Genomic DNA, 16,986 nt, shown 5'->3' on the forward strand with positions numbered 1-16,986 from the left:
TGCACTGCCCTACAGGATTATGAGTTTTGTACCATGCTTGTCAAAAAGAGCCATTTTGACAGACCTTTCCTTTCGAAGGGAACCTTTCCCTTACCAAGTGACTCCAGTTTTGGGGAGACTAAGAAAGGAGGGCTTCCTGTGACCTCAGCATCCCCCTTGGGAACCTTCTTGGGCATGCTGGTTCCTAGGGGTGCAAGGGTCCCCCCTCGTGGGTTTCCTGATGTCCAGGACTTCACTGCACACAGACTTCTGGGACCTCTATTCCTACCCCCCATACAGACATCACTCAAGCAGGGCACACGTTTGATCACCTCACTCAAGCTAGAGTCACATCTCAGGCAGAGCAGGCTCTATGGGTTGATGGGAATCTGCCAGCCCCAGGACAGCCCTGTCCCCTATCCCCAGAGCCCTGGATCCACAAGCATAGAAGATCACTACAGAGGGTCATGGAAGCAGTTCCCTAGGAAAATACTGGGAGAAAACAAATAATAAAACAGTCATCTTACTCCAGGCCACTCAATAACGAATTTCCAGACAGACCCAGAGGTCTGCAGCTCAAACTACGAGGCAGTGTACCCTGCTGGGACAAGCTCGTACCTCCCTTCTAGGTACTCTGTGACAATAATGATGTGAAGGTCGATGGCTAGCAGCTCATACCTCCCTTCTAGGTTCTCTGGAAACTGAGGCAGAAAAGGTTGTGGAAGACTGGCCAGTGCAAAAAGTTCTTGAGACCCTAATCTTAGCATAGAGTCTAGGCATGGTAGCATGTGCCTGTCATTTCATTTATGGAGGGAAGCTTAAAATAGGGATATAGATCAAGAAAGCCTAGGTATGAAGAGACACTCTTGTCTCAGATAACCAGAGCAAGCTGGGCACTGATGGTTCATGTTTGAAATCATATCTACTCAGGAGATTTGAGAATTGCCAGTCTAGGCAGGAAAATCCATGAGACTTTTCATTTTTAATTAATCACCAAACAATTGGATGTAAAAAAGCTCAGGGACTGTGCTCAGCCATCAGTACATCAGTACTGGCACCAAAACGACAGCAGCAACAAAGAAATAGCAAAAAAGCAAAAATGGCTAGAGACATGGTTAAAACAGTATAATACCTGCCTAGCAAGGACAAAGCCTGCTTTTAAACTTCAGTGCCTCTAAAGAAGTTTTTAAAAAATGAGGAAAGAGAGATAGAGAAATACTGTTATAGATATAAAAGAAAAATATAGAGACACAAGAAGAACTATAGGTATGTATAGAGAAATAAAACCATGGAAAACAGATGGAGAGAGAGAGAGACAGAGACAGAGACAAAGAAAGAAAGAGACACTGAGGGGGAGGGAGGGGGAGGAGGTAAAACCAGAACCCTGATTCCCCATGAGGCCTAAGGAGCAGCAAGGTAAGGTTGGGAGCTCTCACACATTGGCACTACAATTCCTGATGGAAACTAATCTACTTATAGATGACCTGGATGTGAGATACACTGCTGTGAGTAGCTTCATCTTCCTAAGATTCTTTGCTCCTGCTATTTTGTCACCAAACCTCTTCCAGCTAACACCTCACCACACGGTAAGTGAACCACTCTGTAAGGCAGCTAGCCAGTCCTAAACATTCCAGCCTGACCCTTCTCTGTTTGTTTTTGTGTTGTTTTGTGTTTTGGTCAATCATGGGGTTGAACTCTGGGCCTGAGCTCTTCAGCTCAAGGCTACTGCTGTACCACTTGAGCCATAGTGCTACTTCCCTCTATTTGCTTTTGTTCAGCAGCCTTTCTGCTCTGACAGCTAGATTATTGTACTAATCTTTTCTTTTTCTTTTTCTTTTTTTTTTCTTTTTGCTCATCTTGTAGGATCCACAGACATCCAGAACCCTAACACTTATATCAAAAACAATCCAGACTCTTGGCAGCTTGTCTAAATCCAAGTCAGTAAGTCTGTTCTCACTGTTTTCTTTTTTTAGTAACACTGATTTTTATATATCTCTTCAGAAACACTAAATGAAGTACTTCACATGTAGGAGATGGTGTGTATTCAGCATACTATTAAGGATAAACCAGCTAGCTACAGAAACAGAGCATTTCAGCATCTCCCAGGTGCTTCTGCCCTGGGAGAGCACAGGTCTTGTTGCTTCCTGTGGTAGGGTCCTGGCCATATCTCTTCAGAATTGTCCTAAGCTTACTTTGCTCCAGGAAACCCTTACCACAGCCAGCTATGGAGGGCTCCTTGACCTTGAGCATCCCAGGCTATTCCTATAGTTGCCAGAAGGCAGCCAACAGTTCATCTGTGTGCAGTTGCTACTTACTGTGCTTTGGTGATGAATCTTCATTTCCTTTTCACTATCATGCAACTCATTTGGTGGTGTAGGCCAGGAGGTCCCCAGAGGCACTACCCTACCACCCACTCCCACGGCCCTGTGTCAGTTGTGTCCTGGCTCATGGCCCCAGACCCTAGCAAACATCTGCAGGCTGTTTAGGATTCTGTAAATCTGGAGTCCAGATGTTGGTGACATACAGGGACATGTCGGGTCCTTTGTACCAAAGTGCTCTAACACATGTTCTCAGGCACTTCCGTGTCTGAACTTGTTTAGTGTGTAGGACTCAGGAAGCTCAGACGGAGGCATCTGGGATAGGCCTGATGCTCCTCATTGGCTATGAACTGCGTGAGTCTTACCCTGTACTCTGGCACTTTCAGGTATAGCTGTCCATCATGTGTGACTTGTTTCATTTTAGGCAAGTTTTAAAGAGTCATATATGGCAACGTTTTACGAATTCTTCAATGAGCAGAAGTATGCTGATGCTGTAAAAAATGTAAGTATGAGACCGTTAGTGTAAACATTCTCCTCCTACCCCTCACCCCAGGACTTCCTCACCTCATTTGTATCGTTAGACAGCTTCTCTGGTCCCAGCACTGTTTGTGCCTCTGGGATGTGGCTCCTTTTGGAGTCAGTGTCTGGAGGCCTTCTCCTCCTCAGTTCTCTGTGGCTAAGGCCTACGTGTGCTGCTCCTGTCCTAGCACCACTACTGTTCTGTGTGTTATGTCCCCACCCAAATGTTGTCCAAAACACCCCCTCTGCAGCCCGCATCAGGATGTGCATGGGGAGAGATTCTGATCCTAAGCTTTGTTTTTCTCTTCTGATCAGAAACAGTCTCCATTATTTCTCTCAGAAATCAGAAAGGCACTGGGCAGTGAAGAGAAGGAGGGGATTATGGTTCAGAGCAGCCTTTAACTGATGGAAGGATCCAAAGAAGTCTCAAGATTAGAGTGGAATAGTTCTGGGTCAAGCCAGGGAGCCCAAGAAAGGAGCAGCTTTGACCCTGGAGTGCCGGTGGGATCCATTCCCTTCCCTCCTGACTTTGCCTACACCAGTAGAGGTCACTCTGGGCTCCTTATAAAGTTCTGGCTGGCACTGTCAGCCACTCAAGAGACCCTGGGGGATAGAGATCTTGTGGGGCTGGGCTTGGGTGGACTGCTAGGGTAGAGATAAGGACTTCAGATTACAGCTCTCACAAGACCCAGGTCCCCAAGTTCTCCCCACAGTGTCAGAGATGAGGTATGTACATCCGAGTTCTGTCAAAACAAAGGGACCTGTATGCTTCCCACCTAACAGTCTGGCCATTTCCCATTTCAGTTCTTGGACTTGATTTCATCTTCGGGGAGAAGGGACCCCAAGAGCATTGAGCAGCCAATCCTGCTTAAAGAAGGGTAAGCAGCAAGCCCTGCTGGATGGGGGAGGCCGTAGGGGAGTGACGTGATGGGAACAACAGGTTCTGCCAGCCCAGGAACAGGTGGAGGGCTAGGGCTGCCAGTCCACTGACGTGCAGCTGCATGCTCCTGAGTTCTGGCATGGTCAGAGCACATGGCTCCCAGGATAGGGGCAGCCTAGACCCTTTGCTGGCCATTGGCCGTGGAAATGGGAGAAGTTTAGCATCCTTCGTCCATTTCTCACCAGAACTCCATTGCAAGAAGCATAGTCTGCCTTGGTGGCTATCTGCTGGCTGTGGATTTTGCAGAGTGGAGAAAAGCTGGGGTGGGAGAGCACCGAAACAGCTTATGGTGGGGGTTGACCACCTGCCCTCCACCTCCTGTTCTGTCAGCAAACCAGGGTCAGAGGCTTGGTGGCAGTGGGGACCACACCCAGGTTCCTGCTATCCTGAGGTCTTCCACCGAACCTGGGTGGTCTTGTTGGTGAGCATCCCCTGCTCTGTGACCACTCAGTGTCCTTCCTCTGGGCACATCAGCATGCATCTGCCCCTGTTTGTTCTACCCAGTGAGCTGCCAGTCCTGCCCAATGCCCTAGCTCCCATCTTCCAGCAGTCTACTCCACTTCCTATAGGGCCCTATTGGGCCATCCTGGCTCAACACTGGAGAGAGAGAGAGAGAGAGAGAGAGAGAGACAGACAGACAGACAGACAGACAGACAGACAGACACAGAGACAGAGACAGAGAGACAGACAGACAGACAGAGAGACAGAGAGAGAGACAGAGAGAGAGAGACAGAGAGAGAGAGACAGAGACAGAGAGAGACAGAGAGAGAGAGCGGTGCGCGTGTGTGCATGCCAGTCCTGGGGCTTGAACTTGGGGCCTAGGTCCTGTCCTTGAGTTTATGTGCACAAGGCCAGCACTCTCCCAATTAAGCCAGCTTAATTGGAGACAAGAGGTTCACAGACTTTCCTGCATAGGTTGGCTTCAAACTGTATTCCTCAGAGATCAGTAGCTAGGCCTACAGTCATGTTCATTGGCACCTCAAATAGCCTACTTTTAACCACAAACATGTCTTAACCGTCGAGTAGAAGGACTTGTGGCCATAGGTGCAATGATACTTTGCAGAATGACTGGCTAGCCCAGGGGACTGTGGTCCCTTCCGGACCTCTGCCAACACAGCCGAGAGTCTCCTCGTTTTCCAAGTGATGGTACCAATGCCACTCCTTCTGAAGTCCTGGTCATTTACACTCTTGAGCTGCTGATTCTTCCTCTCCCTCCCATCTATATCCCCAACTATGATCAGCTCAGGGAGGCAACCTGCAGGGGCATCTTGGCTCTGAGGGATCACCACACCCTACCTGATCTTCCAGATTTACTCAAGCTGCTGATGTTTGTAGAGGAACATATGCACCAAGATACACCCACACTTGGAAAGATCCAGACAGAGAGCTGGCCCTGCGAGCTCAGCCTATGTGCCAGGTTCAGCCATTCATGAGACCATGGAATCAAATGCCTCATTTGCAGCCAAAGGTGCTCTGCACCAGCAACAGCCACGCTTACCTCCTGTAATGACAGAAACAAGTTATTAGTGAGTGAGTGACTCGGTCTGAGCCTCATCTTGATCGGATGAGTCCTCACGAATCCCTTTTCTAGAAAGCTCCAAGTTCGCTACCTGTAACCCTACACTCAGGAGTTCAGCAATGCAGTTTACAGCATACACAGAATTTACAAAACCTAATGTATGCACAGCTGTAAGAGATTTGTTTTTCCAAGAAATCCTACAGTCAAAACATTTGTAAGACTCTACACCTACTAGTTCTGTTGTCACGAGATCCAGAATCTGTTTAAGAAGTATTTTCTGACTTTTGAAGATAATGTCTGCAGGCTGGGCTCTTGACCCAGATCTTGCAGCCCTCAGGGCTGCCCGTATGTGGGAGGACATGTGGCTTTTTCTTGTACTGGCTTTGAGCTAAGTCCACCTCACCTTTGTCTCCACCAGTGGCTGGGTTGCTACTCGGCTTCCTCTGGGGCCCTGGGAGTGTGGGCAGAGATGTTCTTCACCCTGCGTTGTGAGGCTCCCTTGCTTCTACAGCCTTCCTTCCAGTTCTAGTATGGTTTCCCACATCCACATTCCTCTCAGCAGAACGTTCATCTGCAGCCTTGCTTTTCTGTTTCCTTCTACCTGACTCCTGCTTTCTATTGCTTGTGGGTTTTTCCCCCCTTTCTCTCTCTTTCTGTTTCTATTCAACATCCCAGATCTGATTAAAGATTTACACTAGGGATGAAGAACTGAAGGTTTGTTGTCCATGGAGTTTCAGGAGTAGTTTTGATCCCCTGAGCAGCAGCCCGGGTGGGTTGGACAAAAGGGTATGCCATGTTCTTGGAACGTGACGGAAGCTACAAGCAGGCTGCATCCTTATTTCCTGTCTTCCTTCCCCTCAAGCTGTACCATGTCATCCTGTATCCCTGGCCTCCTGCCCATCTCCCAAGTTCCTAGCACAAACTTTTCATGTCCTGTGTGTTGGGGCTGCCACAACCTCTTGAGTGTGTCTACTGGTGTTTTCTAGAGTGTGCTGCTGGTGACTGGGGCAAGGCAGATACTGGAGATGTGCCAAAGGCCACGCCAGTCCCTGGTAGTTTAAGGGTGGCACCTCTAGGAGCCCACACTTCTCCAAGCAGACCCTGTGCCCTTCAGGTTTTCTCTTGTCATTAGAAAACAAAACAACATCCCCACCCTAGGATTACAAGTACAAAAGAGAAGTACTGCACTCTTGCCTCTGGGGCAGGAAGAGAGGGCTTTGCACCCTGAGCCAATGATGTAGTGCCGTGTGCCCTTCCTGGCAGGTTCATGATTAAGAGGGCCCAAGGAAGAAAACGCTTTGGGATGAAGAACTTTAAGAAGAGATGGTTTCGCCTGACAAACCATGAATTCACCTACCAGAAAAGCAAAGGTAAGAAGGCCTCCTGTGCTGCCTCACTCAGAGGGTCAAGAGTCCAGTCCCGCCTATGGGGATGCTCTGCTTTCTGAAGAACACTAGACGGGGTGTTTGTGTGTCCCCAGGTGCTCATCTCAGGCCAGCTGCAGCCACAGGGACCAGGGGACAGGCATGTCCCCTCTGCCTTTCATGAATGAGGAAGACTGTCTTTAGGAAATGAGTTCCCCATGGAGTCAGGATGTACACCTCTTGGGCCAGTGGTAGTGAGGGCCCATGCTGTGGAGAGCCTAGTACACAGGGCGACTTGCAGCCACATGCAGCTTCTCACGCCCTCTCTGCTGCAGGAGACCAGCCTCTGTGCAGCATCCCTATCGAGAGCATCCTGGCTGTGGAACGGCTGGAGGAGGAGTCTTTCAGAATGAAAAATGTGAGTACTGCCCAGCTTGTTCTGGGCACCTGTCCTCACACTCTGGTCTACCTGAGCTATGACGGTCACCCTCCAACCAACCTGCACCTCCAAATTTGAATGTCTGGGCTTTTGTCCATCTAAGCCTCATACCTGCCCAGGCCGTAGGCCAGGCCCAACTTCCTGGGACCTCCCTAGCAGCTTTCTGAAGTCAGAATCCTTCCTCAAAGGTTTTCCAGTTTGGTGTAGTTCTGAACTTACTGAGACTCATAGGATCAGAGTGTGGGTCCTGGCTCTTTTTATCTACTTCCCATTCTGTCCCCTTGGCTTGAGCTAGCAAGCTCCTCCATGACCCCAGCATGTGATGTCTGTGTAAGGGTGTTCTTTTTAGACCCATGGTACTGCTGACCCACCCCTACCCTCTGGCCAGGTGAATGTCCACCTACCCCACCCAAGTCTATGCATTGCAGACACCCCAGCAGAGCCCTGTTCTTCAACAAGCACAGGTGCATGGTATTGCTTTGTTTCCAGCCTGTAACTGTTCTACCCCTCTCTCTGGGCCTTGTGAGTTTGGGAGTTTGGAGGCCTGCTGGGCTGTTTTAGGACACACAGAGTCTATGCCCTGGGCCTTACAGGTGAGGTCCAGGTGTTCCCCTGGGGAGCTGGAGTCTGGGCTCCTCAAATCCACCAGGAAGTCTCAGCCTTTTATAGAGGGTTACTATTGAAGTCCTAATTCCTGGCTACCCCTCTGATTCTTGAGACAGTGCAACTTGTGTTCTTCTAGGGCTCTGACTTCCACTAGGCCAGCCTAGTGCAGCCTGGCCTGCTTCTTTGGAATTACTTTACCACTCTGGCCCCAGGACCTTATGCCTACTCACTGTCTCCTGCCTGGGGCACCTTCCATCACCTACTTTCCATTTTCTACCCACTTAACCTTTAATTCTCCATAGGAGCTTGACTACAGGACTTTTTTCCCCCCCTCAAACCCCATTAGGATTTTGCTCCTGCACAGCCACCTGTACTTTCTGTTCACTTTTGTCTTCCTGCTGTCTGGAAGTTCATCAGGACAAAGGCTCTGATCCACATTGTCCTCAAGACATAGGACAGTATGTGGCCCTCAGCAGCATTTGCTGAATGAACAACAAATGGCAGAGGCTGTGTGAGGAAGTGAGGAAGTGATACCTGGTGTGAGGAGGAATCTGGGTGTTCTGGGGCGGGGAGAGCTGCTATCTGGTGAGAGTTTCTTGTGCCCAGGCTCTGTGGCTGAATGTGGGCATGCTGGCCACTTAAACAAGAAAACTCAGAACTAAGCTACACCTTACTAACACCAGTGGCCGTCTCTAAGAGCTCAGATGAAGTTAGAACCTCCTGACCATGTTGGTAGGAACCTGTGAAGTGTAGGATAGGAAGTTCCCTGGCCAGCCCAACCCTGAGACTGCCCCCGTGCCTTTTACCACCCCCCCATCCCTCTCAGCCCTCGGTTTAAGGGTGCATAAACCCTTAGCACCCATGGCCGCCTCTCCTGTGCTGTGAGCTGCAGAGCCTCAAGCCAGTGTCAGTCCTGCCTCAGCTTCAGAACTCCATGAAGCCCCTCTGAAGGTATCAGTGATGACCTGGTGCCTGCTGGACTCTTAGTCCAGCCAGAAGTCCCTGTGGTCCCCTGAGCCCATGCTGTGTATCCAGATGTTCCAGGTGATCCAGCCGGAGCGCGCATTATACATTCAGGCCAACAACTGTGTGGAGGCCAAGGACTGGATCGACACCCTCACCAAAGTGAGCCAGTGTAACCAGAAGCGCCTCACTGTCTTCCACCCATCTGCCTACCTGAATGGCCACTGGCTATGCTGTCGGGCTTCCTCCGAAACAGCCACCGGCTGCACCCCCTGTACTGGGTAGGTGCCCCTTCAGACCCTGTCAGCCAGGTACAGGCATCCAGATTATGCGCTGTAAGCGAAGTTCAGCCAAGGAGCTATATGGATACTGAACTGTAGTCCAGGAGTGCTGCTGTTTTGTAAGTAGCCCTACCTAGGAGACCTCAGGGTCAGGCTCTCTCCAAAGCTGTGCATAGGCTAGCAGGTCCTTTGAGAGCATAGCTCTCCTTGGAGATGGTAGGGAGGAAGGGGCTCAATGCCAGGGACAACCCAGGGCAAAGGCTGTTGCTTCTAAGAAGACCCTAGGCACATTGCACCTGTACTTGGGTGCCATCTGCTCACAGACACCTGGTTTCTTCACCTGTGCTGCTTTGATCCTCCCTTCCTCAGGATTGAGGCAACTGTTGCCTTCCTGGCCCTGTTACCAGCCAAGCTTGGTACAGTTATTGAGATTTCATCATTTCTACTAGTCCTAGAAGGTGACCCAGGTGTCCAAGCCCCTGGGGTTTGGTGGTGCCCTTGTTAGACCTCATGTGACTTGTGTATGTAACAAGCAATGTTGATACCCTCATGTGTGTTGACAGTGTGTGTTTGTTATTCAGCTTTCAAACTTTGTCAGAAGCCTGAGGAGGTGCTTTTGTACCCACCGCCTTAGTCACAGAAGCCAAAGCTTAAGAAACCTCCACCTGTCAGGCTCCCAAGACCCTCCTAGGAGTGGGTCAAGGACCCCTTTGTCCTCAGCCCAGCACAGAAGCTGTCCTTAAGGAGTGGACAGAAACCATGTCTTGTCCTCTGGGACAGCCAACTCGTCAGTGATCTATGCCTACAGATTTTTCCACATTCACACCTGGTGTTCTTTCACTGAAATTGTACCTCCTCTTCTGGCTTTTTGCTAGTTAATTACAGTTTAGTCTGCCTGGGCTGCCTTTGAACCATGAGTAGCTAAGATTATAGGAGTGAGCCACTGGCATGCAGCTTGGGGTTGGGTTTTAAATCAGGTCTTTCCACTTTGTCTCTTCAGTGATTCTCTTTTAAACAACATAATTAAAAGTATTGAATAATTAAATGTTTTTATCTTTCTGTTCTTGCTGTATTTGGACAGTGGCCTCCCTGCAAACATCCAACTGGACATTGATGGAGACCGAGAGACAGAACGTATCTATTCCCTCTTCAACCTGTATATGAGCAAGCTAGAGAAAATGCAGGGTGAGTGCACCCACAGAGAACTACAACCCATGGTTTCTAGAAAGGCCCTGGGACACAGGACCTTGTAAAGATACTGCCCAAGTCTTCGAGCCCCGAGGCCCCTGTAGGGGCCATAACGTTATGCCTCTGAAAGGTAGGGAGCTTCTTCATACAGGCTAGGCACCCACTGGGGAAGAAGTAGTTTGACAACATGTTATATTGATGATTTCTAGATGGAATTCAATTCAATCTCTGAGCTGCCAAATTCTTTGAAAGAGTGTATTCTTAATAACTTTTTATACAACTAGATAGGATTTTCTAGTTTTATAGAGACATGTGACTGTACATGTATGTGTAGACATGTATCGGTATGGTTATGCAGGTGTGTGCATTTGTCCATGCATGCATGTACACGCATGTGGGTATATCGTGGATGTGTATATGTGGGAGGGGTATAAAAATGAGTGGGTGGGCATGTATGTATCTCATGAGCATGTGTGGATGTACACACGAATCATAATATTCCTGTGTGCATGCATGTACATTTCGTTGGAGCAGATAAGAGTGTGTGTGTGTGTGTGCGTGAGACTGAGCATGTATGTGAGCATGCTTTGCATGGTGCATGCGAGACTCTTGAGTGTGTACACACGTAGACATGTATGTGTATGAATGTGTGTTTGTGTATGGACACTTGAGTGATTGTAAGCATGTATGTTGAGCATGAATTATATGGGAGTTCAAGTATGTGGAAATTTATTTACGTGCACATATCGGACACACTTGGATGCGCTGGCACTTGTGTGAATGTATCGTGTGTATCCTGTGTGTGTACATGTATGTGCTTGTGTGGGCACATGTATGAGAACATTTGTGAATACATGCAATCCTGTAGGCAAATGTGAGTGTGCACTCGTGGACACATGTAAGTGAGCATGATGTGGGTACATGTGTTCATGTGTGGCCACAGGTGTGTGACTAGGCAGATGCACATGTGCATGGGTATGCAGACATTATTCATGCATATGAACGTGTGGTGGTGGGTGTGTTGTGTGGGAAGATGGACAAGTGTGTCAGTGTGCAGCATCTGAGCATGTGACTATAGGAGTACTTTGCCGGTGTGGATGCATGCATGAGCATGCATGTGGACATGTGTGGTGTGTGTGTCAGCACATGCGGTGTGGGAACATTGTGTATTGGGGCACATGTGCATATGTGTAGGTAGGTATGCAGGTGCATCTGAATGACTAGGTATGTGCGTGATTATAGGCACATATGTGAACAGGCGTACATGAGGACGTGTGTGTGTTGTGCTGTGAACATGGGTTAGTGTGGATGCTTGTGCGTATACTGTGTGAGTGTGCCACGTGCTCAGCTGCGCTAAGCACACTACTTGTTTCAGATATTGGTGCAGCTCTTTGGTCTCTGATGATTCACTGCTTTACAAAATTAGAGCCCCCAAGGCAGAGGGCAAAGGTCAGAAGCACAAGAGCCAAGTTGAAGGTCTGAGTCGGGAGGGGCAGACAGAAAGCCCTGGAGACCAGTGAACCACACCTGTTCCTGAAAGGAGCCTATTAGGTGTCTTCTAATTCTGCTCTAACCTAGAAGCACCCACGTGCTGTGGCTGTCAGTTTATACGCCTTGCATGGCCACTGCCTCTGCGCACATGTAAGCCCAGCCATAGGCCCTGCCCAGCCACAGTTTACTGGCCCAGGAAATGCATAGGCACTAGGCATATGCATGGACAATGCAAGGCAACTGTGCCTGTCAGTGTGTGCTCTTGAACCCAACACATGTTTATGTGGGTACATAGGACACACATGTGCACAATGACAGGCCGTTCGCATCTTTTCCTCCAACAAGCATGCCACACAGTTCATGGTTCTAAAGTTCCAGGATGCCAGGCAGCCAGAGCTTGAGGCTACAAGAGACCTTGGGGTGCAAAGAGGGTGTGACCAGTCCTGACCAAATCAGGGGGAGAGCTTAAGACCATCATGAAGGTCTAGCGAGGGATGAGGTCAACTAGAGCTCAGCCGGCTCCCTCCCAGCCTCTGCACGGCCTACAGCACAGAGCTGTGACTGGTGCATTCCCTTCCCAGGAACTCCTTTCCCTCCCCATCCCAAGAGCCTGGGTTTATTTCCATCACCTCAAATTACAGCCACCTTTGATTTTACTCCCCTCCCAAACTCTGAAGAGCAAGTTTATTTACCCCAAGGCATGACACAGAAAAAGTGCTAGCATCTATTGACTGGATGGGTGCATGGACGGATGGATGGGTAGGTGGGTAGATGGATAGATAGATGGGGAGAGAAGAAAAGTTGGATAGACAAATAAGTGAGTGGGTGATTAGTAGAGGGCTGGACAAATGGGTGGGAAGACTGATAGGTACATCTCCTCCTACATTGATGTTAGCAGCCAAGAGGAACTATGTTGCTTCTCTAGCCCTTGGCTTAAGAGTCAGCTACATATCCTCACTAGCAAGTTCTGCCCTTCATAGAACAGAATGTACACCTTTGCCATTCAGTCCAACAAGGACTACCTTTTCTCAACTGAGAACCAGTCCTCACTTCTGTGTAAGACCTCAACAGAAAAGCCCTTGCTGTCCATATTGGTACCAACGCTCTTCTCCAGGAACATTGGAAGTTCCTCTCCTGCCATCTGTCCTCACCAGAGCCCCCTACCCCTGTTCCTGTCCTCACTGGGGCCTCTATCACCAAGTCTGTTCTCTTTAAAACATGGGCTTTTTCTAGCCTGCCCCTCCAGGCTCTTCCCACACTGTGTCACTTCCAAAGCTGCTTTCCTATCCTTATGCCACTCTTACAGCAGCTGCCTACTTCTTGGCACCCATTTCTGCCTTAGTTGGTTTGTGTTGCCACAGCAAAGTGCTTTACACTGGCGTTCATGGTTATAACAACAAAGATGCTTTTTTTCACAGTCCTGGAGGCTGGGACATCCGGGACCAGAACAAGCATCCCTGACCCTGGGGAGGTCTCCTGGATTGCAGAGTTCTCATACTATTCTTAAAATGTGCAAAGGGCAGGCAGGATCCTTCTAGTCTCTACTAATTACCCAACTGCCTCTCAACTTCAGCACCTTGGAAGTTAAGATTTCAATGTATGAATTGGGGGTGAAATGTTCAGTTTACAACAGACGTTCAGCATTGCAAGGCCTGGGTACTGGAGCCGAGGTGGCGCATGACGGGGTCCCCTGAGCAGTTTCCGACAGCCGAGGTGGGACCCAGGTCGGTGTCTGGGGATGGTGATAGAGGCCTTTGGCTTTCATTAAGTGTTTAAGTACAGGTTATGGGAGGCTCCTGACATGCTGAACAGACTCTGTGAGTGGTGAGAGGCCACAGCATAGTGGTAGTGACAGAGGTCTTTGGACACTGCTAGGCTGTGTGTCTGACCTTCTGTTCCCAGAGCCAGTATGTCCTGGCCATGACTGTATCCAAGGTTAGGTGGGTAAGAATGTCAAGTTTTGGCCTATGTAGGCTAGATGGTTGTCCCCCTTGGGGTCATCATGGCCCTCAAGCTAGCCCAGCCTAACATTTCTAAGTGTAGAATATTCTCTCTCAGTTCCAGACCAACGTATGAGTCACCTATGAGACAGCCAGCCAGCTGGAGGAGAGACTGAGGCTTGGGGCCACTAGGCCCTCAGGAGGTTGGTTGGTGGGCTCTGGCTGTCCACCTCGCCAAACCACCCCCAAATTCCACCTGGGCAGGACTTGCCAATAGAGTAGCTCCTATTTCTATCTGCACAGAACGGCCGTGGATGGATGATCTGCCTTTCCAGGAAGTGTCTGATGTGGGGAACGCGTGGGTTTGCTGTACTGATGACCAGAGACAGGGCTAAGACATTGGCACACTGACGCTCCCCTTGTGTTGCAGAGGCCTGCGGGAGCAAGTCCGTGTACGACGGCCCCGAGCAGGAGGAGTATTCCACCTTCATCATCGATGACCCCCAGGAGACCTACAAGACACTGAGGCAGGTCATCGCTGGGGTGGGAACCCTGGAGCAGGAGCATGCCCAGTACCGGAGGGACAAGTTCAAGAAGACGAGATACGGCAGCCAGTGAGTGCCGTGGTACTGAGGGCTGTGGGAGCAGGGTATGTCGTAGGCTGTTCCCTCTGGGGCCAGGCCCCCAGGCCTTCCGTCATAGGTGAGTAAGCACCGGAGGAGGAGGAGGAGGAGGATGCTCAGTGAAACTAGCCACGGGCTGATGGTGTTCTATGGTTGTCACGGTTAGGCCTTGCGCTCCCCTTCAGACCAAGCAGCTCACTTCACCAGCCGGTGTCCAGGGAGGTGATCCCCCTCCCCCGTGTCCACTGCTTCTGGGCTCCCAGCAGCCCTGGTATCTCAGGCCCAGTGTTGGTGTCTCGTGTTTTTGCCATTTTCCTCAGACTACCCAAGGTGCCAAACACAAGGCCAGCTCTGGACTGCTGCACATTTATCCTGTGAGAGAGAAATGCAGGGTGTGCAAAGATCAGGGCTCGAGCAAGGTAGAGGCATTCCAAGCCACTGCCACCTCTAGACTGTGATCTTGGGCAGATTGGCCTCCACAGGTGGAAGAGTGGGGGAAGTTACGGTGGATTTTTACGGAGAAGACTAGAACAGCCCCCGGTCCCAAGTCAGGGGGTGGCACGATCTTGGCCCCCTCTAGCATGTACCCATGACAGGGCAATAGCACAGCCTTAGGAAGACCTTTGCAAGCAAGCCCCAAGGAGTCCCAAAGTCTGCATGTCTACTACACTGGTCCATGGAAGGATGTGGTGGGGCTCAGGAGCAGACAGGCCTGCGTCCCAGCCGCATCTTGCCATCATAGGACTGGGCCCCTGAGCAACACTGCCTGTTTGTGGCTCCTAGCCAGCACAGCATCACGCCTTATCCTCTGGACAGCCTCTGACTAGGGAACCTAGATTTACCTTGTAAAATCTTGGGTTGTGACGGTAAACATTGGTCAGCCTTCTAGTCCCAAAACAGCAAGCAGAGTGGTGCTGTGATGCACCAGCCAGCGTGCTCAGTGCCGAGTGCCCAGCAGCACACACAGGGAGTGCGCCTCCTGTAAATGTGTGGGCCCTGCACCTCACACACAGCCACACATTTGCATACGCATGTATTTCAACACTTGCACACATTTTTTATGCATGGCTGCAACCCATGGCTTACAGCGTATACACGTTTATGTATGTGTGCATCATGCACATGCATGTGCACGCATACGCGCAGTGTGCTGTGTGTCATTGTGCACGTGATAGATCACAGGTGTCACGGATTCTTATATAGAGGCTTTGTGATTAGTTCTTTAAAAAAAAACATCACAGTTTCCATATTTAGTGATGCACATCTTCCACACTTACAAAGAAGTAAAAGTACGCTCTGAAGCACATGTGGACACGGCAGGTGTTGGGGTGACGCGCTCTCTTCCTTTTCCAGGGAGCACCCCATTGGAGACAAGAGCTTCCAGAACTACATCAGGCAGCAGTCTGAGGTCTCCACCCATTCCATTTAGTCTCCAGTGCCCCCAGATGCTTCAGGAAACCCACGACATTGGGAACACAGAAGAGAGGACAGAGGAACTCCTCATGTGTCCATTCATGCAGGCCCCCGTGGGCATGTCTGTGAGCCGAACAAGCCCTTACCCTGCGGAGCCATGCTGGGACCTGCACCCCACTCACTTTACTCATCTGCCGAGGCAGGCTGTCTGAGCCGTTCAGGAATCTGTGGTCATTTATCTTTTCACTGACTTTGGTTTCATGGGGATCCAGAGCTGCATGGCTGATGGGGAAGCACAGACTTTCCCATAACCCTGCCTAGCCCCTCCTTGGCGGATACCTCTGGTCCAGTCAAAGCACTATGCACTCTGCAGTGTGTGTACTTCTGTCTCCTGCTATTGCCCCTTGGTCTGACCTGCACCTATGTAGCCTTCCATCACTAGCCCTGTCTTAAATATTCGGGACATGAAGAAGAGTATTTTTCAAGCCTGCTTTCTCTGCCATGAGCAGGTAGCCTCACTACTCAGCGTGTGTTGGTTTTGTTTTGGCTGAAGGGTCAGTTTTATGGCATGGATGCACAAAATGTCAGAGAAGTACAAATTTGGTCTTCAGGGACATAAAGTCCTTTCTGCAGAGTCCCTAGGTGGGAGAGCAGGCCTAGTCTTCTCTAGGTGACCATTAACCCCCAGCTGGAGCACACAGTGTCTTTAAAAGTAGAATTCATATGCTAGCCACCATAATGGAGATTTGGGAGGGTTTTTTTAAACTAGAAATGTTCATATTTCAGGCTGATTTTTGTAATATTTTTAAAGGACTTTTTAATTAGTTCTCTAATGTACTCATTAAAGGAGATGCTTCGCAGAACAAATACAGATAAGGGAATGGTGTGTCTCTCCAGCCAACTGCAGGTCCCCAGAGGGAGGGGAATTCTGGGTTTGAAGCTGTGTCCACCTACATTGCTGAGCCCCAGGAGGCTGGTCAGGGCAATGGCGGGGGTCACTTTTTATTTGGGTGAGAGAGTCCTGAAATAGAACAAGGCTGATCACTTCAGCTTAATCACATGCTGCTGCTGGAACCTCGTCTCAAACAGTATCCCCGTGGGGTGGAGGACGCAGGCCCTTGGAAGGTGCTGCCAAAGTGCATGACACTCACCCTGGTGCCACTTTCTCTGCTTCTGTTTGGAGATACAGTCCAGACTCTTGCTCTAGAGAGCATATCATAGCAGTACTTGTCATCGCTGCAGCAGTGGAAGGAAGTGCAGAAGACACACTTGGGGATACATAGCTCTTTGCTGCATTGAACTGCAATTTTTAACATGGATTTGTAACTTAAGGTTTCTGTTTATAAAATACTAATGATTTGCGATGTATTTTACTGGCCAATTAAAACAGATGTTTTATTCTT

General features: G+C 49.7%; 1 protein-coding gene across 4 annotated transcripts in view; it reads left to right on the forward strand.

The window, feature by feature from the left end:
- The window catches only part of Rasa3 (RAS p21 protein activator 3), a 91,533-nt gene extending 74,547 nt beyond the window's left edge, over window positions 1-16,986 (forward strand). For all 4 annotated transcript variants that reach the window (XM_090341838.1, XM_090341839.1, XM_090341840.1 and 1 more), the window contains 10 exons: window positions 1,459-1,565; window positions 1,843-1,920; window positions 2,722-2,799; window positions 3,621-3,694; window positions 6,539-6,645; window positions 6,975-7,057; window positions 8,720-8,928; window positions 10,010-10,113; window positions 13,978-14,161; window positions 15,524-16,986. In XM_090341838.1, the coding sequence (XP_090197964.1) occupies window positions 1,459-1,565; window positions 1,843-1,920; window positions 2,722-2,799; window positions 3,621-3,694; window positions 6,539-6,645; window positions 6,975-7,057; window positions 8,720-8,928; window positions 10,010-10,113; window positions 13,978-14,161; window positions 15,524-15,599 (1,100 nt within the window). In that variant the 3' untranslated portion in view covers window positions 15,600-16,986. The remainder of the gene's footprint in view (window positions 1-1,458; window positions 1,566-1,842; window positions 1,921-2,721; window positions 2,800-3,620; window positions 3,695-6,538; window positions 6,646-6,974; window positions 7,058-8,719; window positions 8,929-10,009; window positions 10,114-13,977; window positions 14,162-15,523) is intronic.

Source organism: Megascapheus bottae, chromosome 11, assembly GCF_031878675.1.
Source record: "Megascapheus bottae isolate mThoBot1 chromosome 11, mThoBot2.hap1, whole genome shotgun sequence".
Lineage (NCBI taxonomy): Eukaryota > Metazoa > Chordata > Mammalia > Rodentia > Geomyidae > Megascapheus > Megascapheus bottae.